Source organism: Bos taurus, chromosome 9, assembly GCF_002263795.3.
Source record: "Bos taurus isolate L1 Dominette 01449 registration number 42190680 breed Hereford chromosome 9, ARS-UCD2.0, whole genome shotgun sequence".
Taxonomy (NCBI): Eukaryota; Metazoa; Chordata; class Mammalia; order Artiodactyla; family Bovidae; genus Bos; species Bos taurus.
Genome location: NC_037336.1, coordinates 61,101,621 through 61,124,100, shown reverse-complemented (window position 1 = coordinate 61,124,100; position 22,480 = coordinate 61,101,621). Strand labels below are relative to the sequence as shown.

Sequence of the window (22,480 nt, the reverse complement as noted above, 5' to 3'; positions counted from 1 at the left end):
AGAGGCTATATCAATTAACACCTTAATTAACAATGTATCAGTACATCCATTTTATCCAATCCTTGACATTATGATTTTTTTATATCTTTGCAAATTTGACTGCAGAAGGTAACAACATACATTTTAATTTGTATTTCTTATTAACAAGGGAGAATGAAACTTTTTTCATGTTTCTTGGCTATCTGTATTGCATTTCCATTGTTTTCCATATTTTTCTATGGATGAATGCCTCTTTGGCCTGAAGAATTATAGAATCCTTTCATAAGAATATCCATTTTTTTATCTTATCATATATGCCTCAACTATTGCTCTCAACTTGTCAAATGGCATTTTGCTCTGTTTTGGTTATTTTATAACACAGAAATTTTTTTCACTTTTACATGGTCAATCTAGAAACCAGTGTTACACCTAATTAAGAGATTTGGACCTTGGTTCAGAAACATTACAAACTTGGCTTAAACAGTTATTAGACGTTTGAACAAGGAAAAACTACTTAATTTCTCTGAGACTCAGTTTTCCTATTTGTAAAATAGGGATACAGCCACATACCACAGGGAGTTGTTATAAGGATTACAATCATTCATTCCTTCATTCATTCATTTAGTTTCCCACCAAGTCTGCCAGGCAAATAACATCCTCGTCACTACCATAATATTATCATGAATAGACAACATTTTAATTTTTAATAACAGTTCTCAACAGACTATTACTTTAATAAACACTTCTTGGTAATTCCTTTAAAAAGAAAAAAAAAATTTCTGTATCAACCCATTTGGAAAAAGAGCATAGAAACCCAATCACAAAATAAGATATTCAACAGTGGCTAAAGTAAAGCCAAACATACCAATAAGTTCAGGTGGGTTTCTTTCATTAAACCGCTCACACAGACGAATAAATGTCTCAGTATTCTCCGTTGTAGGGCACTCACCATGTCTAGAAATACAGAAACATTTTGTTTCTAAGTAGAGATGACAAATTTCAGCAAAGGTTTCAATATTAAAGACTCTTAATACATGACTTACCCTTTACACTGAAGTTTTATATATTTGATTCCTTCTTTTTCTATGTCATTTCTGTCATAGAATCTTGAAGTATTTGTCAGGTCTACCAACAAGCCCATTTTAACCTTAGGCAAAAGGAAAGAAAGATTTCCTAGTAACTGAATCTGTTCCAAAATAAGTTGACTGAATGGCAATATTCTGGGCCAGTTCATTCATCTACACTGAAGGAGAGTTTATGTTCACGCTGTCAACATATTAACAATGAATGTATCACTTATCCAAGTCTTATTTGAGACACAGAACTTAGGCACTGAATGAAATAAATTAATCCCAAACAAATGATGAAACAAGAATATGAGCAAAAAAAAAAAAAGAATATAAGCAAAACAGATTCCACTTCAACATTACAAATACAAATACTAAAAAGCAAATACTGATGTAGTTTTCTACGTCTGTCACTCCACCCATGATTTATTAGAAGTAGCTACAACAGGTGGAGAAGGCAATGGCACCCCACTCCAATACACTTGCCTGGAAAATCCCATGGATGGAGGAGCCTGGTAGGCTGCAGTCCATGGGGTCGCCAAGAGTCGGGCACAACTGAGCAACTTCACTTTCACTTTTCACTTTCATGCATTGGAGAAGGAAATGGCAACCCACTCCAGTGTTCTTGCCTGGAGAATCCCAGGGACGGGGGAGCCTGGTGGGCTGCCGTCTACGGGATCGCACAGAGTCGGACACAACTGAAGCAACTTAGCAGCAGCAGCAGCAGCTACAACAGGGACAGCATTTATCTGAAATACACCCAAACTCAAGCTCCAAAAGCACCCAAGAATTGATGCTTTTGAACTATGGTGTTGAAGAAGACTCCTGAGAGTCCCTTGGACTACAAGGAGATCCAACCAGTCCATCCTAAAGGAAATCAGTCCTGAGTATTCATTGGAAGGACTAATGCTGAAGCTGAAACTCCAATACTTCGGCCACCTGATGCAAAGAGCTGACTCATTTGAAAAGACCCTGATGCTGGGAAAGATTGAAGGCAGGAGGTTGGGGACGACAGAGGATGAGATGGTTGGACAGCATCACCGACTCAACGGACATGAGTTTGAGTAAATTTTGGGAGTTGGTGATGGACAGGGAGGCCTGGTGTGCTGCGGTCCATGGGGTCGCAAAAAGTTGGACACGACTGAGCGACTGAACTGAACTGAACAAGCTCCAGACACACATCAACTCAGCATTCCAGCACCAATCATCAAAGTGAGTACGCAGGGGAAGAGCATGTACAGTCAAAATGCCCTTGGGCTTCCCTGGTGGCTCCGCAGTAAAGAATCCACCTGCCAATGCAGAGACACCAGTTCGAACCCTGATCTGGGCAGTATTGTCAAATGAGTATTAAATTTTCTCAAGTTATACTGTATGGAAAATGTTATCAATATAGATATCCTAGAAATTATATGCAGTTTCTAATATTCTGGTATGTACTGAATTATGTTATTAGTCATAACGCTAGTTACTATCTCAAAGTGTTACATATCACAGCAAAGTAATCAAGTTACTTTGGACTGTCATCAGATTTTAAGCATGCCATTTTAAGCCTTTTTGTCATTATAGACAGCTCTGGTTTCTCTCTGATGCGTTTTCAAAAATACCACCTCTTCAAGATTTACAGAAAGGACTTTCTAAGATTAAATTAAAATTAACTAGATAAACAAATTTTGTTATTAACAGTAAGCTGGTATCAGACTGGAATTTGTTTTTTTCTGTTAAGAGAACACAGTTTTCTTGGAATGCGTGTTTGAAAACAGACTATGTGAATTTCTTTGTTTTTAAGTGATTTATATATGTTTTTAAAATCTTTTGTTACTTTGGTAAAGTATATAAATATTACTTCACAATGATCTATGAAGATTGTGGCACCCACAGATAAAGTTCACTTTGATTCTACAAAAAATTAACCCCTCCTTGTCAGCCTTTTTCTATCCTGATGTCCTTAGGACCCAGTAAGAGTTTACTTCTAAATCAAGGAATTTAAAATGATTAAACAATAGCTGTAAATTAAACAGCTGGGGCTATGGGAAATTCAAGATGGCTGCTTGGCTTTTCCCAGCTCCCTGACAAACCTTATTTTTTACTTGATGGGATAAAGCCTTCACTGGCTGCAGGGTTAAAGCCCTCACAAAAAAATTTTTATGTTTCACTGAATATTAAATTCTAGTTTTGCTAATTGAGATCTACGTTGACCAAGACTCACTTCCCAGACTCAGTTCCCAGACAGTTCCTCGCTGTTATGTTTTATTGCTAAAAAGTTTAATTGAATTATCCTAAAGCTTATCACAGTAATCTGTCTTTGGATGGACATCAGACACCTCATGAGCTATAACCAAGGGACATAAAATTCATGTATCTATCAATGAACCATATGCTAATTGGAACTTATGGCAAAAACGACAAGACAAAGGAATGTCCCTGGGTTTCTGGATTAGGAAATTTCCAGAGGCCAGAAAGAATTATACTAAAAGTAGTCAATTTGCTTAATTATATGCAGTATATGAGGCTCTAAAACAAAAAAAGTTAACAGAATGTCATTCTACAAAACATTAACAAAACAAGACTCTTGGTTGGTAGCCAATGGATTAACCACAGCTTTGACTTTGTGGGCACACCAAAAATGTGGCAATGTGGGAGAAAAAGCAATATACAGGTGGGCTCAAAATCAAGGTATTTCCTTTACTATGGATCTCATTAAATATTTTACAATGTCCAATTTATCAATATATTGAACACAGACACTTACCACAGTTAGTCAAAGGACAATTGGCATGTGGCAAGCTGCCTGGGCAAATATGGCAAATTGATTATACTGATCATTAATTTGAGATGAAGGATGTCAATATGTGGGTACTGCTATGGATACCTATTCTGGATATTTAGTGGCCATTCCCTTCAAGAAAGCCAATCAGACTAATACTATTAAAACAGAGGCAATAATTACATTATGGCGTTCCATTTCAAATTCAGAGGGACAATGGATAAGTTAATATAAGAGTTTGCCCAGGAATATAATATACAATGGATCTTTCATATTCCTTATTATCTTCAAGCTACTGGTTGGATTGAAAGAATGAATGGTTTGCTTAAACAGCAATTAATCAAACTTCGAGAGGGCTCTTATAAAAACTGGAGAACTTTAAATACTTCCCTCAATATTTTAAATAATAGAACTATTAGAGAATCAGAAACTCCTTTGATGAGAAAAACGATTCCAAATTTACAGATTCATAAAATAGATTTCTATCCTGAAACAACTGAATATTGGGAAATTAGCCCAGGAGCACTAGCTCTTTTCCAAGCTACTCCTGAGACTACCGGATTGGATTTATACTCTTTATCTGAACAGAGAGTCACAAAAAGAATGACATGTGCTATTTCAACTGGTACTGGAATCAAAATGCCTCCCAGGCACTTTGGGTTAATTAAGGAATGCTCCTATTAAGCATTAAAAGGAATCTGTGTCCATGCAGTAGTTACAGACCCAGACTACCAAGGAGAAATCCAAATAATTTTACAAAATGAAGGAAAGGATGAAAGGATGATCTATTTATTAATAAACATGATAGAACTGCCCGACTCCTGATTTTCCCACGTGTAAGTGGTAAGTACAAAATGAGAAGAACCTCCCACCCTACTAACAGTCAGAGACGATGGAGGGTTTGGGTACACAAATAAAACACATGCAACTAGAGCTGAAGTCTGGGTGACGCAACCTAACAGTCCTCCCACATTTGCTGATGTGGCTGCACAAGAGAAGGATAACACCATGTTAACTGACGATCCCCGGACAAGAATGGCAATATGTGCTGTTAACACATAGTGCTATGCTCATGAACAGACTGTTCTTGGAAGCCTGACTGTAATGAGGATTGTCATTCATACCTCAACCTTCAAGGATATCCTACAATTAAAAGAAAAATATGAAGAAAACTATTGGGGAACCTTCAGCTAGAGAAACATAAGCCAGACCTGAACTCAGGGTAACTTCATGTGCCCAGAAAAAAAGGCCTTTTCTTTCTTAACTCTGACTTTCTATGTACAAAAGATTATACACAGCACTGGTAAGGATATAGCTCAAGTCTTAAATGGATGCTTGCAACACTAAACCCACATGAACTTAATGTATGACAAAGACTTTTAATAGTTGTTTAATGACTCAGTAATATTTCAGCTGCCGTTGTTTAGTCGCTGAGTCATGTCCGACCCCGTGGACTATAGCCTGCCAGGCTCTTCTGTCCATGGGATTTCCCAGGCAAGAATACTGAAGTGGGTTGCCGTTTCCTCCTCCAGGGGATCTTTCTGATCCAGCGATCTTTCCCACCCAGGGATTGCCTGCATTAGCAGGAGGATTCTTTACCACTACGCCACCAGGGAAATTCAACATTTCAGCTACACCGAACTAAATCCTAACCGGCCATGTGTGATTGGACTCTGTTTGTTCTATACAGCTGTTATATTACCTTGCTCAGAAGGATAAGGTCCAAGGAATTTTAATGTCTGCTAATGCATATGCTAAAGAATCTCTTGATGAGGGTGAAGGAGATGCAAAAAGCCAACTGAAAACCAAATATTAAAAAAACTAAGATCATGGCATCCGGCCCCATTACTACACGGCAAATAGAAAGGGAAAAGGTGGAAGCACTGCTTCTAGATGAAGTCTTTGCCAAACACAAAGATTTGAATGCCATAATACAGCTTCTCACAAGTTAGAATTAGAACCCATATTGTTTGTCTCTAGGTCCAAAATAAGAAGTCAATGAAAAGTGGGAATGAGCAAGAAAATGTGAATTCTCTAAATATATATGAATACTTTAGCTAAGAAAACCAGGAAACTGTATTATGTGACTTAGCTGCACTGAGTCCATGTATATGTACATGTGTAAATGTGTGTCTGTATGTGTGATTATGTCTGTGTGAATAATGTGTTTGTGTTTTTTAATGTATCTGTCTATATACACATATACTCATATTATATATACATAATCATTTTTCCTTATAGATTCCCAATCCATGAAATAAGGATAATAAGCGTATCCACATCATACAGCTGTGAGATTTAAATAAAGCCCTCACTCTGTGCCAAGCACTATTCTATGCTTTACATGCACTAATTTTACTTGCAAATGAGGAAACTGAAACATGAAGAAATTAGGTAACTTGACCACAAAGCTGTAAGTGGCAAACTAGAATTCAAATCCAGGAGAACTGGTTTCTAAGCCCAAGCTCTTTAAAATGCTCCACCTAGGAATATTTAATGCTCTACAAATGTTAACTATGACTTTCAAAAATGTATATTAATAATGAAGATAAAAATTAAAAGTTTATAAGCAAGCTAAAATAATAGATATAAAATGAAGACCCAAACTACACCAAAAACAGGGGTAAGTAACAGGTTATCAAAAACTAAGTGGCATGTTTACTATCCTGTAACAGGAAACTTGCATGTAATGGGCACCAGCATTTGCTGAATGTACTAACTGTTGTTCAGTCACTAAGTCATGTCCAACTCTTTGCAACCCCATGAACTGCAGCACGCCAGTCTTCCCTGTCCTTCACCATCTCTCAGAGCTTGCTCAAACTCATGTCCATTGAGTCTGTGATGCCATTCAACCATCTCATCCTCTGTCACCCCCTTCTCTTCTTGCCCTCTATCTTTCCCAGCATCAGGGCCTTTTCAAATGAGTCAGCTCTTCTCATTAGGTGACCAAAGTATTGGAGCTTCACCTTCAGCATCAGTCCTTCCAATGAATATTAAGGATTGATTTTCTTTAGGATTCACTGGTTTCATCTCCTAGCAGCCCAAGGGACTCTCAAGAGTCTTCTCCAACACCATAGTTCAAAAGCATCAATTCTTTGGCGCTCAAGTCTTCGTTATGGTCCAACTCTCACATTCATACATGACTACTGGAAAAACCATAGCTTTAACTGTATGAACCTTTGGTGGCAAACTAATGTCTCTGCTTTTTAGTACACTGTCTAGGTTTTTCATAACTATTCTTCCAAGGAGCATTCAATAAAGACCACCACTTAAAAGAGTAACAATGGTAGGTGTTATGGGTTGCACTATGCCCCCTAAAAACATATTCAAGTCCTAACTCCCAGTACCTATGAATATAACCTTATTTGAAAGAAGGTTATAGGGTCTTTGCAAATATAATCAAGACAAGGGCATACAGGGGAATTCGCTGGCAATTCAGCAGTTAGGACTCCAAGCTTCCACTGCAGGTTCAATTCCTGGTCATGAAACTAAGATCCTGCAAGTCACATGGTGTGGCCAAAAAAATATTCATTAAATGAGGTCATACTGGATTAGGGTGTCCTTATAAGTGAAAAATTTGGACACTGACACACACAAGGAGGAGACAGAGACAGCTAAAGGAGCTGCAAGCCTAGGAATACTGAGGCCTGCTGGCCATCACTGGCAGCTAGGAGAAAAGAATGGAAGAGATTCTCCTCCAAGACTCCAGGAAAAGCCAACCTCTCCAACATCTTGCTGTGGAACTTCTAGCCTCCAGAACTGTTAGAGGATAAGTGTCTGCTGTTTTAAGCCACCCAGTTTCTGGTAATTTGTCAAAGTAGCCCTGCTGTTGGTGTGTCAGCTGCTCAGTTGTGTCTGACTCTTTGCAATCCCATGTACTGCAGCCCATCAGGTTCCTCTGTCCATGGAATTTTCCAGGCAAGAATACTAGTGTTGCTTGCCATTCCCTTCTCCTGACCCAGGGAATCTTCCTGACCCAGGGATCGAACCCAGGTCTCCTAAATTGCAGGTACGTTCTTTACCATCTGAGCCACCAGGAAAGCCCAGAAGCTAATATAATCAGTGTGATGTCAGAATAACATAAAAAATCACAACATTTTATTTAGAAAAATAGTTTGTCATTTTTCCGTAAAACTAACCACGTGCTCAACAATCTTAGTCTTGGGTATTTGTCCCAGAAAAATGAAAACTTAACATTCACATAAATACCTGTACATAAACTTTCACGGAACTTGGTTCACAATACCCTACAACTGGAAACAACTCAAAGTGGCTAAACGGTTACTTAACCATTCAGTGGGAGGAGAATGGTTAAACTCTGGCACAGCTATACAACTGAATACTATTCAGCAATAAATATGAGCACAACTCTCATCGATTCATGCAAAAACCTGGAGGACCTCAGCAGCATCATGCTTAGTGAAAAAAAAGTGTATCCCAGGGGCTTCCCTAGTAGCTCAGTGGTAAAGAATCCACCTGCCAACACAGGAGACATGGATTCAACCCCACATGCTGCAAGCAACTAAGCCCGTGAGCAACAACTGACCTGTGCTCGAGCACCTAGCAACTGCAACTGCTGAAGCCCACATGCCTAGAGCCACAACAAGAGAAGCCACCGCAGTGAGGCCCACATTCCACAACAAACAGCAGCCTCCAGTCCCTGCAACTAGAGGAGGCTTGAGTGCAGCAAGGAAGACCCAGCACAGCCAAAAATAAATTGAAAACAAATTTTTTTTAAAGTGTTTCGTGAAGGGTCACAAACTGTTTCATTCCATTTATATAACATTCACAAAATGACAAAACTAGAGAGATAGAGACCAAGTCAGCAGGTCGAACTGCACAGAACTTTACACACATAAACACACTGAATGCACATACACACTGGTTAAAACTAACTTACAGGTCTACAGTCCAGTCAACAATACTGTACCAAGGTCAATTTCCTGCTTTTGATATTATACTACAACCACATAAGATGTCACCATTGGGAAAAACTGAGACAAGGGTTCATAGACTCTTTGTACAATTTTTGCAACTTGCTCTGAGTTAATTATTTCAAAGTAAAAAGTTTTATTTTAGAAAGCCACCTAAAAAACAAAAAAGGGATAAAGTATGTTAAATCAATATCAAAAATGTTTTGCTTCTTACCTTCAGACTCTTCAGATAATTTGAAAGCATACTAGGATGGAATCGATTTTCTTCAGCAACTTGACTGTCATATCTTGGTCCTAACATTGTTTTCAGAGGTAAGAATCTTCCTAAATAACATGAAGATAGGTTATAATTTTCATTAACGAAAATGTTCTGGATTAAAACTCTATAATTAGCAATTCTCAAAATCACCTTCTTACAATATTTTTAATGGAATTGTTCATAAAATACTCTCAACCTATACTATACTGTGGGCAGGAATCCCTTAGAAGAAATGGAGTAGTCATCATGGTCAACAGAAGAGTCCAAAATGCAGTACTTGGATGCAATCTCAAAAACGACAGAATGACATCTGTTCGTTTCCAAGGCAAACCATTCAATATCACGGTAATCCAAGCCTATGCCCCCATCAGTAACGCTGAAGAGGCTGAAGTTGAACAGTTCTGTGAAGACCTACAAGACCTTTTAGAACTAACACCCAAAAAAGATGTCCTTTCATTATAGGGGACTGGAATGCAAAAGTAGGAAGTCAAGAAACACATGGAGTAACAGGCAAATTTGGCCTTGGAGTATGGAATGAAGCGGGGCAAAGGCTAATAGAGTTTTGGGAAGAGAATGCACTGGTCATAGCAAACACCCTCTTCCAACAACATAAGAGAAGACTCTACACTTGGACATCACCAGATGGTCAACACCAAAATCAGACTGATTATATTCTTTGCAGCCAAAGATGGAGAAGCTCTATACAGTCAGCAAAAACAAGACCGGGAGCTAACTATGGCTCAGATCATGAGCTCCTTATTGCCAAATTCAGACTGAAATTGAAGAAAGTAGGGAAAACTACTACACCATTCAGGTATGACCTAAATCAAATCCCTTATGGTTATACAGTGGAAGTGAGAAATAGATTTAAGGGACTAGATCTGACAGACAGAGTGCCTGATGAACTATGAACTGAGGTTCGAGACATTGTACAGGAGACAGGGATCAAGACCATCCCCATGGAAAAGAAATGCAAAAAAGCAAAATGGCTGTCTGAGGACACCTTACAAATAACTGTGAAAAGAAGAGAAGTGAAAAGCAAAGGAGAAAAGGAAAGATACAAGCATCTGAATGCAGAGTTCCAAAGAATGGCAAGAAGAGATAAGAAAGCCTTCCACAGTGATCAGTGCAAAGAAACAGAGGAAAACAACAGAATGGGAAAGACTAGAGATCTCTTCAAGAAAATCAGAGATACCAAGGGAACATTTCATGCAAAGATGGGCTCAATAAAGGACAGAAATGGTATGGACCTAACAGAAGCAAAAGATATTAAGAAGAGGTGGCAAGAATACACAGAAGAAATGTACAAAAAAGAGCTTCACAACCCAGATAATCACGATGGTGTCATCACTCACCTAGAGCCAGATATCCTGGAATGTGAAGTCAAGTGGGCCTTAGAAAGTATCACTACGAACAAGCTAGTGGAGGTGATGGAATTCCAGTTGAGCTGTTTCAAATCCTGAAAGATGATGCTGTGAAAGTGCTGCACTCAATACGCCAGCAAATTTGGAAAACTCAGCAGTGGCCACAGGACTGGAAAAGGTCAGTTTTCATTCCAATCCCAAAGAAAGGCAATGCCAAAGAATGCCCAAACTACTGCACAATTGCACTCATCTCACACGCTAGTAAAGTAATGCTCAAAATTCTCCAAGCCAGGCTTCAGCAATATGTAAACCGTGAACTTCCTGATGTTCAAGCTGGTTTTAGAAAGGGCAGAGGAACCAGAGATCAAATTGCCAACATCCACTGGATCATCGAAAAAGCAAGAGAGTTCCAGAAAAACATCTATTTCTGCTTTATTAACTATGCCAAAGCCTTTGACTGTGTGGATCACAATAAACTGTGGAAAATTCTTAAGGAGATGGAAATATCAGACCACCTGACCTACCTCTTGAGAAACCTATATGCAGGTCAGGAAGCAACAGTTAGAACTGGACATGGAACAACAGACTGGTTCCAAATAGGAAAAGGAGTATGTCAAGGCTGTATATTGTCACCCTGCTTATTTAACTTATATGCAGAGTACATCATGAGAAACCCTGGGCTGGAAGAAGCACAAGCTGGAATTTAGATTGCCAGGTGAAATATCAATAACCTCAGATATGCAGATGACACCCCCCTTATGGCAGAAAGTGAAGAGGAACTAAAAAGCCTCTTGATGAAAGAGGAGAGTGAAAAAGCTGGCTTAAAGCTCAACATTCAGAAAACTAAGATCATGGCATCTGGTCCCATCACTTCATGGCAGATAGATGGTGAAACAGTGAAAACAGTGTCAGACTTTATTTGGGGGGGCTCCAAAATCACCGCAGATAGTGACTGCAGCCATGAAATTAAAAGACGCTTACTCCTTGGAAGGAAAGTTAAGACCAACCTAGATAGCATATTCAAAAGCAGAGACATTACTTTGCCAACAAAGGTCCGTCTAGTCAACGCTGTGGTTTTTCCAGTGGTCATGTATGGATGCAAGAGTTGGACTGTGAAGAAAGCTGAGCGCCAAAGAATTGATGCTTTTCAACTGTGGTTTTGGAGAAGACTCTTGAGAGTCCCTTGGACTGCAAGGAGATCCAACCAGTTCATCCTAAAGGAGATCAGTCCTGGGTGTTCATTGGAGGGACTGATGCTGAAGCTGAAACCCCAATATTTTGACCACCTCATGCGAAGAGTTGACTCATTGGAAAAGACCCTGATGCTGGGAGGGGTTAGGGGCAGGAGGAGAAGGGGACGCCAGAGGATGAGATGGCTGGATGGCATCACCGACTCGATGGACAAGAGTCTGAGTAAGCTCCGGGAGCTGGTGATGGACAGGGAGGCCTGGTGTGCTGTGATTCATGGGGTTGCAAAGAGTCGGACACAACTGAGCAACTGTACTGAACTGAACTGATACTATACTTTCAAAGGGCACTATACTGGAACTTTTAAGGACAACATATATTCTAGAAATCGACAATCAAATATAACAGCAAAAGAAATTACCAGTAAATGGAATGTCCAGAAAGATGTTCAGAAAGTTCTAACCCACTATATTACAAAGTTACTGCCTTAAAACCTTTAAAGATATAGTACTAGAAAACTGATAATGAAGTAAATTAAATCAATTCTTTGATATTCCTATTAAGCTTTTTTAATATGAAATTGGAACTTCTGATGCCGAGCAGGGCCTTGTGGAGCTCTTGGGCATGGAGGCCTTTTTGTCCCCCATTCTTTAAAGGCAAGACTCAGAGCCTCCATGATCAAGATGGTGATCAGAGGAGGAGCAGCAAGGAAAGCACCTGAGGCAAGATTAAGGGGAACAGAAAGGCTCATCAAGATGAGGAGACCACCTAGCACCCTGCACACACCCTAATCCTGTCAGCAACCCCACCCTTTTGAAACTTGAAGGAATGAAGACTGTTACTGCCTTGATAATTACCACATACCCCTATCCCATCTCTTCATAGGAAACAGATGGGCAAACAGTGTCAGACTTTATCTTTTTGGGCTCCAAAATCACTGCAGATGGTGACTGCAGCCATGAAATTAAAAGATGCTTACTCCTTGGAAGGAAAGTTATCACCAACCTAGATAGCATATTCAAAAGCAGAGACATTACTTTGCCAACAAAGGTCCGTCTAGTCAAGGCTACGGTTTTTCCAGTGGTCATGTATGGATGTGAGAGTTGGACTGTGAAGAAAGCTGAGCGCCAAAAAATTGATGTTTTTGAACTGTGGTGTTGGAGAAGACTCTTAAGAGTCCCTTGGACTGCAAGGAGATCCAACCAGTCCATTCTCACCCAGGGAGATCAGTCCTGGGTGTTCTTTGGAAGGAATGATGCTAAAGCTGAAACTCCAGTACTTTGGCCACCTCATGCGAAGAGCTGACTCATTGAAAAAGACTCTGATGCTGGGAGGGATTGGGGGCAGGAGGAAAAGGGGATGACAATGAGAATGAGATGACTCGATGGACCTGAGTTTGAGTGAACTCCAGGAGATGGTGATGCACAGGGAGGCCTGGCGTGCTATGATTCATGGGGTTGCAGAGAGTCAGACATGACTGAGCGACTGAACTGAACTGAACTGAACCTGTCTGACTGTTAAATCTAACCTTTCCCTATTCAGGGAAGGGGGACACAGTTTTTTAGGTGCTAGCCTACTAAGTTCCCCCTTTGCCTGGCAAAATAGTAACGCCACTCTTTCCTTCTCCTCCATAACTCTGTCTCCATATTTCTGTTTGGCACTGGTGCACAGACAGCCAAGATTTTGGCAACACTTTCTCCGTTTTACAGACCTTATCCTACATCCCAGAAGAAGAATCAGGATGAGAAGCATACTAACCAAAATCACTCACCAAACAACTATTACAGTGATTCTAATTTCAGTAAAACTAACTTTTTGGCCTTTTTTTTCCCTGAATCACCGTGTAAACATAGGGGAAGTTATAAAATCAATTTTTAAATCATCTATTTTAGCTGATTTATACTATAAAATCACTAATTATAAACATCTACCTAAAATCATATCTAAGAGAAGTCTTAACATGTATCCATAGACTTTAGCCAAAACAAATAAAAAGATCATTTTTTTTTCTATTTTTATTTTCCACAAAGAGTTGGATATGACTTAGCAACTGAACATTTTCTACAAAACAACTCAAGATCAACAGTAACCTCCATGTTGCTAAGTCCAATGGTCAACTCTCAGTTCTCAAAAACTGATCATTTTTTAACTCAGAGGGAGTTCCTGAATCTCTTTCTTCACAAGGCTTCCAGGACACTACATCCTCCCATTTCTCCCCTCTGTCCTCTCCTTCTCAGTCTCCTTTACTAGCGCCTCCTTATCGCCCTGGCCCCTCTATGTTTTGTCCCAGGGCTCAGTCTTTGTACCTCCTTTCTTTCTACACTCTCTGCCTTGGTGTCTCATTCGGTCTCACAGGTTTAAAAGCCATCAAGGGACTAATGACTCACAAACATGTAACTCTGTGCCAAATGTCTCCCTTAACTCTAGAATCAAATATCAAATCACTGACCCGACTTACTAGTCTCTGCTGCTGCTGCTAAGTCGCTTCAGTTGTGTCCAACTCTGTGCGACCCCATAGATGGCAGCCCACCAGGCTCCCCGTCCCTGGGATTCTCCAGGCAAGAACACTGGAGTGGGTTGCCATTTCTTTCTCCAATGCGATGTCTAACAGATGTCTCAGACTTGGTATCCAAATCTGAGCTCTCAATTTTCAAACTCCTCTTAAGGTCCTCCATATCTCAGCAAATGTAACACCCTTTTTTTCTTTAACAGTTTAGGCCAAAAGCTGTGGCATTATCCTTGATCCATCTCTTTCTTACACACCCCACATTCAACCATCAGCAAATCCTATCAGATCTGTCTTCAAAATACATCCAGAATCTGACCACTTCTACCATCTCACCTAGATTATTATACTTCATCTAGTTTATTTACTAGATATTTATTAAGTGCCTATTATGTAACAGGCATTATTCTAGATGCATGGAATATATTAGTGAAAAGAACTTAAAAAAAATAAAAAAACAGATAAAAATCCCTGCCCTCATGAAGCGTAATTTCTATTGAGTAAACCACAAACAAGAAACATAATAAATAATAATAAGGTATGTTAGAAGTTTCATCCCACTAAACCTGTCTTTTCATTGTCATCTCAGAGATCTCATCCTATTTGCTCTACATACCCTTAACCTCTGTGCTTGTCCCTTACTGCTCAGCCACACTCTCCTGACAAAAACCCAGACCAAGATAAACCCAACCATCTGATTTCTTTGGGCCTACCCCTGTGCAGCTCGACTCCTAGAGAAAATCTCAGATGGGTGACAATATAAATTATAATCACCAATTTCGAAGGCAATCTTCTGTTTCACATCTTTTTCTCATTTTTAAAATATACTAAGCTCCTCTACCCCCTTTTTCAACTGATGGCTCCATGTTATACATTACTGAAAAGAAAAGACAAAAAGAAGCAACTTCTTATGTTTAACACATACCAGACACCATTTAAAACACTTTATATAGATTTATTAATTTACTCCTAACATCTGATGGACAGCGAGGCCTGGCGTGCTGCAGTCCATGGGGTTGCAAAGAGTCGGACACGACTGAGAGACTGAACTGAACTAAACATAAACATACATAATGTTATTATCCCCATTTTACAGATGAGGAAATCAAGACAAGAGAGATTAAATAACTTGGAAACTGTCACAATTCTAGTAAATGAGAGAACAGTGATTCAAACCTAGGTGATCTGGACATGGAGTCCACAAATATAACTGCTATTCAACAGCACCTCTCCACCACTGGGTGGAAACTTGCCTCACTTTTATAGTTATAAACCTTTCTGTCCATTTTCTCTTTCATTTTCTTGAGTCCATTTTCTCTTTCATCCTCTGTCTTTCCTCCCATTAAAGGCAAATCCCTTCCCTCTGCTCTGGATTCCTTTCCATTTTGCCTTCAAAAAGACATCAACCTTTCCTCCCTTCTGCGTGGTTACCAACTTTTCTAATATCTTACGTCTTAGCAGTATCTCATACATCTGACTCTTCCTTCCTTCCTAAAAAATTCTCTTGGCTTCCATAACACTAGACTCATTTAGTTTGAGGAGTTGCTTGTCAGAGAAACTAGCATAACTTATCCTGACTAACCAAATACCATGCTTTTAAAAACTGTCTTTATGCTAATGATCCTTAAATGTACATCTACAACTCGAACTTGTTTGAATTCCAAACCATATATCCAGCTGTGTACTCAACATCTCTACCTGTGCAGTCAGGATCTTAACAACCTGCCTTCCACTCCCTCCCCCAACAAGCCCTAACGGTACCAATCATCCAACTGCATAAGGACTAAGTTTTTACTTTCTTCCTCTCATTCTAAATCCAACAATCCAAGTCTTGTCTATCTTCCCTCTTTGTTGTTGTTGTCGTTTAGTGGCAGGTCGTGCCCCATTCTTCTGTGATCCCATGGATTGGGATCTTCCAAGTAAGAATACCGGGGTGGGCCACCATCTTCTTTCTCCAGGGGATCTTCCCAACTCAGGGATCAAACCCTCATCTCCTGCATTGCAGGTACATTCTTTTACTGCTGAGCAACTGGGGAAGTTCATCTTCCCCATTAATTTTCTCCAATCAGCCTGTGCACACTCAGTTGCTTCCGTCATGTCCAACTCTTTGCAACCCTATGGACCGTAGCCCACCTTTGTCCCTGGGATTCTCCAGGCAAGAATACTGGAGTGGGTTGGCATGACTCCTCCAAAGGATCTTCCCAACCCAGGGATTGAACCCACATCTCCTGCACTACAGGCATATTCTTTGCTGCTAAGCCACCAAGGAAGCCAACTACTCCAACTCTACTTCTAAACCATCACCATTCTTTCACCCAGACTGCCATGAAAGTTCCTAAATAGTCTCCTCACTCTCATTCTTGTCTCTTTCATCAAACACAGAGCAATCAAAGTGAGCTTCTTTAAACTGCAGTCAAATCATCTCACCCCAGTGCTTAAGAAATGGCAATGGTTTGCCAGTGCACTTTGAAAGTATATAAATATTAAAATCCCTTATTACACCCTAAAGCCTTTAGGACTTGGCTCAAACACTCCATCCTCATATCCATGCTGCTGCTGCTGCTGCTGCTGCTAAGTCACTTCAGTCGTGTCCGACTCTGTGTGACCTTGTAGACGGCAGCCCACCAGGCTCCCCCGTCCCTGGGATTCTCCAGGCAAGAACACTGGAGTGGGTTGCCATTTCCTTCTCCAATGCATGAAAGTGAAAAGTGAAAGTGAAGTCACTCAGTCGTGTCCGACTCTTGGAGACCCCATGGACTGCAGCCCACCAGGCTCCTCCATCCATGGGATTTTCCAGGCAAAAGTACTGGAGTGGGGTGCCATTGCCTTCACCCCTCATATCCATATCCTCACTTTAAGGCTGATATCTCTCCATCATCATTCTATCCTAACAGAAAGCTTTAAAATAAAAACAAAACAACAAAAAAAACACAAAAACCCAACAATATATCTAGCATACTTTTTTTTGGGTTAGCCTGTGCAACTTGTGGGATCTTCGTTCCCCTGACTAGAGATCAAAACCCAGCCCTTGGCAGTCAGAGGAGGACCACCAGAGAATTCCATCTAGCAAACTTCTCGGAGAAGGCAATGGCACCCCACTCCAGTACTCTTGCCTGGAAAATCCATGGACAGAGGAGCCTGGTAGGCTGCAGTCCATGGGGTCTCGAAGAGTCGGACATGACTGAGCGACTTCCCTTTCACTTTTCACTTTCATGCATTGGAGAAGGAAATGGCAACCCACTCCAGTGTTCTTGCCTGGAGAATCCCAGGGACGGAGGAGCCTGGTGGGCTGCCGTCTACAAGGTCACACAGGGTCAGACATGACTGAAGTGACTTAGCAGCAGCAGCAGCAGCAGCAAACTTCTACTTATTCAAGATAACTCACACACACTTCCTCTGGGAAGTCTTCCCTGAACCCTTTCTTCTTCCCTAACCTCAAACAAAGAATTGGGTTTATCCTCTAGTATCTCATACGGAGAAGGCAATGGCACTCCACTCCAGTACTCTTGCCTGGAAAATCCCATGGGCGGAGGAGCCTGGTAGGCTGCAGTCCATGGAGTCGCTAAGAGTCGGACATGACTGAGCAACTTCCCTTTCACTTTTCACTTTCATACACTGGAGAAGGAAATGGCAACCCACTCCAGTGTTCTTGCCTGGAGATTCAGAGGGACGGGGGAGCCTGGTGGGCTGCTGTCTATGGGATCGCACAGGGTCGTACACAACTAAAGTGACTTAGCAGCAGTATCTCATAATATTCTATAATAGAGTCATATTACTGTACTTGTTATAACAAAACTTTGTTTAAAAATGATGATTTACTACTTCCAAGAAACTATATGCTTTTAAGTTGAGGGACTATATCTTAATCATCTCCCAAGTCCCAAAAACTAGCACAAAGTATACACAAATATTTGCTAAGTAAAATGACTTCAAAGTCACCAATATTCTCATAAAACTATCATATTTATAGTCCCAGTTAGTTCCCAGGAAGTTCTTTACACATAGTATATATAAACTGTTATGTTGAATAATCTGCCTTTTAAGAAATGAGAAGCTAGTTTTATTCAAAGTGTTCACCTAAAATCCATCACTCAGAAGGAGAAAAAAAAGAATTCTTCAGAAGTTCCTTCAGAAAAGCCTCAGAAGGAGAAAGGGCCTATCTCCAAGAGCTCTCTCACTGGAAGTCTGGTTTAAGTAGAAAAAGGAACTTCATTGGGGAACAACTTGTTTTTATAATTAGTGCCATCTTCTTTCTGATTCAGAAAAATTATGAACTTGCATAGTACTAATAAGAGTTGGTGATGGACAAGGAAGCCTGGCGTGCTACAGTCCATGGGGTCGCTAAGAGTCAGACATAACTGAGCAACTGAACTGAACAAGGCATCCTAACGTTTACAATGAGAAAATTTAGCCATCATATTTTTCTAAATGTGCAAAATATCAAAGAAATTATACAATAAGCATGGATTCTTTTTCTAATGAGAAAAAAGAGGAAGAAAAGAGGAGGCAGAAATTGGGAATATGAATGATTCCTTATTTTTCCCTAAAGCTTGCAATAATATAGCTAGCATTTCTTGTTCTACTACTATAAAACACTGCCAACCCTGCATTATCTAAAATACACAATGTGTCATGAACGCTTCTAGGACACAGAATTTTAAGGTAAATTCAGAGAGATTTAAGAATTTTATGTTGTATTCCCTTTACTTTTTAACAAGGGTCACATGCCAAAGCAGACCTGATTACCAGTAAAGATCCAGTTGGTTGCCAGGAGGCCTGGGGTTCTGTCCAGGGCCCACAGCTGCTCAGATGAGCTGAGTTTAGTGACTCAGTGAGCACAATAACTAAAAGTCTAGCTTTTGGGGGTTAAAATACTCCAATACAATAAAAAGGAAAACTTTTTTATTCCTGACCCTTCATCTCCAGGAGAGGGAAAAAGAAAAGAAAAGCACACAACTCTATTTCTTAGAGTGATAAAGCTGTCTAGGGCTTGCACTTCACTGGCTGCTGTCCACCCCCAGTCAGTACATACATGTGTCCCTTTATCTACCAAGAAGTCAGTATCCTGATATTTGTCATTGCCATGAGCAGACTACATTAAAATTCTGACTTTTAAGCTGTTTTTCTAATTCCAAATAAAAAATAATTCTCTTTTGACAAGATCTTCTTTATGATTTTGTTTTCCTCACAAATAAATGTAGCTGGTAACTCTAATAATAAAGCATCCAGAAACATGTGCCAAGTTAAAAAAGAAGTCAGACATCTAAGTTCAGAGGTTTCTTCATAACTCTATAATGGGGGAAAATGTAAAAAAAAAAAAAAAAAGATTCAATACTAAGTTAGAGATAACAAGGGAAAAAAGTCAAAATGTCTGAAGAGTAAGACCTATAAAGAAAAGTGTAAAGAACTGTAATCAATTCATCTAAAGAAAGTACAATGACTATCAACTACAAGTGAAAATGCCTATAAAAATGGTTAGAACATAAAGAAAATTATTTCATTTTTGTTAAGGAAAACCATTTCCTCACCCTAAGACTTATTTAGATTATCTTTCAATAAGACTTTTATCCATCATTTATATGGTTTTACTGACTGAAGATTTAACATAAAATGTGAAGAAAAGCTGACAAACCAGAAGAATCAGAAAACATGAATTAAAAAATGACTACAGAATCTTCTCTTCCAACCATTTAAAATAACTAGGCAGACATACTAAAGATGTGTATATAATTAATAAGCATGCATAGTTCACTACAAAATCCTTTAATTTTGTTTCAAAACATCTTCTAGAAAAAGCATTAGGTTGACGTTAGTTAAACTTTAAAATTTTAATTCTTCAAAAGAAACAACAAAAGAGAATGAAAAGGCAAGCCACAAACTGGAGAAAAGACTTTGAAAAGCATATGAAGTTCCAATACTTTGGCCATCTGATGCAAGGAGCCAACTCACTGGAAAAGACCCTGATGCTGGGAAAGACGGAGGGCAAGAGGAGAAGGGGTAACAGAGGATGAGTTGGTTGGATAGCATCACCGACTCATTGGATGTGAGTTTGAGCAAACTCCAGGAGATTGAGAAGGACAGGGAAACCTGGCGTGCTGCAGTTCAAGGGGTTGCTAAGAGTTGGACATGACTTAGCAATTGAACAACAAAAAAAAGATTTGTATTTACAACATATAAAGAAAAATAACAACTCAAAAATAAAACCACCCAATTTTAAAAATCAGCAAAGGAACTTCCCTGGTGACCCAGTGGCTAAGACTCTGAGTTCCCAATGCAGGGGTCCTAGGTTGGATCCCTGGCTAGGGAACTAGATCCTACATTCTGCAACTAAGAGTTTCCACATGCCCCATCTTACGATCTCCAGTGCCGCACAAAGATCATAGATCCCAAGTGCTGCAACTAAGACCCTGCACAGTCAAATAAATAAAAATAAATATTTTTTAAATCAGCAAAAGTTTTGGACATTTCATAAAAGAAGATATTTCCAAGAAGCACATGAAAAGATGCTCAACATCAAACCACAATAAGACAGTACTAAGTCCCTATTGGGGCTTCCCTGAGAGCTCAGTTGGTAAAGAACGGGTAATATTAAAAAGACTGATCAAATCAAGTGTTAGGATATGGAGCAAAGAAAAATCCTCATACTGATAGTCAGGAATGCAAAATGTTATGACTTTGAAAAGAGTTTGGCAGTTTTTTGAAATGTTAAACGTACACCTACTGTATGATCCATCCCTCTCCTAAAGATTTACACAGGGGAAAAGAAAACATATGCCCATACAAAGAACTGCACATTAATGTTCATAGTAAGTTAGTATGCAACAGCCAAAAACTGAAAACCCAAAGGACCATCAACGAATGAATGAATAAACAAATCTAATTTAAACCGGTGTAGCTGTAACAATAGACTATTACTTGGCAGTAATAAGGGATGAGTTAATGATACACACAAGCACACGTATAAATCTCAAAATAATAATGCTGAGTGAAAGATGCCAGAGATCGTCCCCAAAAGAGAGTATGTTTCCATTTATTTTAAAAATTATACAAAATGCAAACTAAATCTATAGTGACAGAGAGCAGATCACCGGTTGCCTGCAGAGGGAGGGATTATCAAGAGCTGGAGGAAACCTGAAGAGGTGATGATTATGTTTACTATCTGTGTTTCATAGGGGGTGTGCGGAAGTCAAAATTTACCCAACGGTACACTTTTAAATTTAAAGTCTGTTGGGTCAAACTCAAAGATGAAAAAGTCCTCAAAAGTCATTCTTTAAAAAAAAAAAAAGATTTTAAAAAACTAAGCAAAACAAAAACCTCCAGTCTCGGTGTGGATCAATTTCACCGCTGGGAACTGCCCTTCCTCTTCTTAAGCCTTCCTTCATCTCAAGACCGACAGACACCCTTCCGAGAACCCTGAAAGGTTTACAAAACTCTTGACTAAGCTTCAAAGTACTGCCCCTTGAGTTCTTGCGTCCTCAGTTCCTGCCACACAGAAACCTCCTATCTACCTTCCTGTTTGCAACATTTAGCCTTAACAAGTGCCCCTATTCCCTCCAGTCCAGATTCCCAAACAAGCTTCATCGGACCGAACATATCTCGGTCCTGAAACACCACTACCGAAAGCTGCACGCCCTCAGCCCACTCTCGGACCCGCCCGTGCGCGGGGACTCGAACACCCCGGTCCCGGTTACCTGCCACCGGCTGGCCGCGCCGCGGACAGTTTAGCCACCGCGGCGGGATCTTGTTGTGAGCCATGTCTTGGGGCCGCGCACAGCCGCCCCTCCACCAACGCTCGGCCTAGCCGCCGCCTCCTCGCGGTCCGCTCTGAACCACAGGTCTGAGGTACCCGAATCCCGGACGGCGTCCGAACCCTAGCCGCTCGGACGCGGGTAACGTCAGCGGCAGCGCGCCACTTCCATTCAGGCTCAACTCTAGGCGAGCCCACAATGCACCGCCACTTCCGCCCCCAAAGGCCCCACCCACTTCTTTCCGAGGTCAGAGGTGAAAAAGAGACGCCGGCGGAGGGATGGGAAGGAGTTAAGGCCAAGGCGAGTGGAAGGGGCGGGTCTTCCCTCGCCCCGCCCCGCCCAAATCTCGGACAGCTCTGTGGGCGACTTTGCACATGCTCGGCTGCTATAGTGGGAGAAGGCAATGGCACCCCACTCTGGTACTCTTGCCTGGAAAATCCCATGGACAGAGGAGCCTGGTAGGCTGCAGTCCATGGGGTCGCTAAGAGTCAGACACGGCCGAGCGACTTCACTTTCACTTTTCACTTTCATGCATTGGAGAAGGAAATGGCAACCCACTCCAGTGTTCTTGCCTGGAGAATCCCAGGGACGGGGGAGCCTGGTGGGCTGCTCTCTATGGGGTCGCACAGTGTCGGACACGACTGAAGCGACTTAGCAGCAGCAGTAGCAGC

At 40.5% G+C, this 22,480-nt stretch overlaps 1 protein-coding gene across 6 annotated transcripts in view; it reads right to left on the bottom strand.

Moving 5' to 3' along the window:
• RNGTT (RNA guanylyltransferase and 5'-phosphatase) overlaps nucleotides 1-21,998 on the bottom strand; it is a 233,244-nt gene extending 211,246 nt beyond the window's left edge. For 4 of the 6 annotated variants that reach the window (XM_005210890.5, XM_059889631.1, XM_059889634.1 and 1 more), the window contains exons 1-4: nucleotides 21,753-21,994; nucleotides 8,959-9,068; nucleotides 1,023-1,126; nucleotides 845-933 (exon numbers count right to left, since the gene is read on the bottom strand). In XM_005210890.5, the coding sequence (XP_005210947.1) occupies nucleotides 845-933; nucleotides 1,023-1,126; nucleotides 8,959-9,068; nucleotides 21,753-21,816 (367 nt within the window). In that variant the 5' untranslated portion in view covers nucleotides 21,817-21,994. Of the gene's footprint in view, nucleotides 1-844; nucleotides 934-1,022; nucleotides 1,127-8,958; nucleotides 9,069-21,752 lie in introns of those variants that run through there. The other 2 variants (NM_001046085.2, XM_059889633.1) reach the window with 2 other exon arrangements.
• Nucleotides 21,999-22,480: the final 482 nt, after the last annotated feature.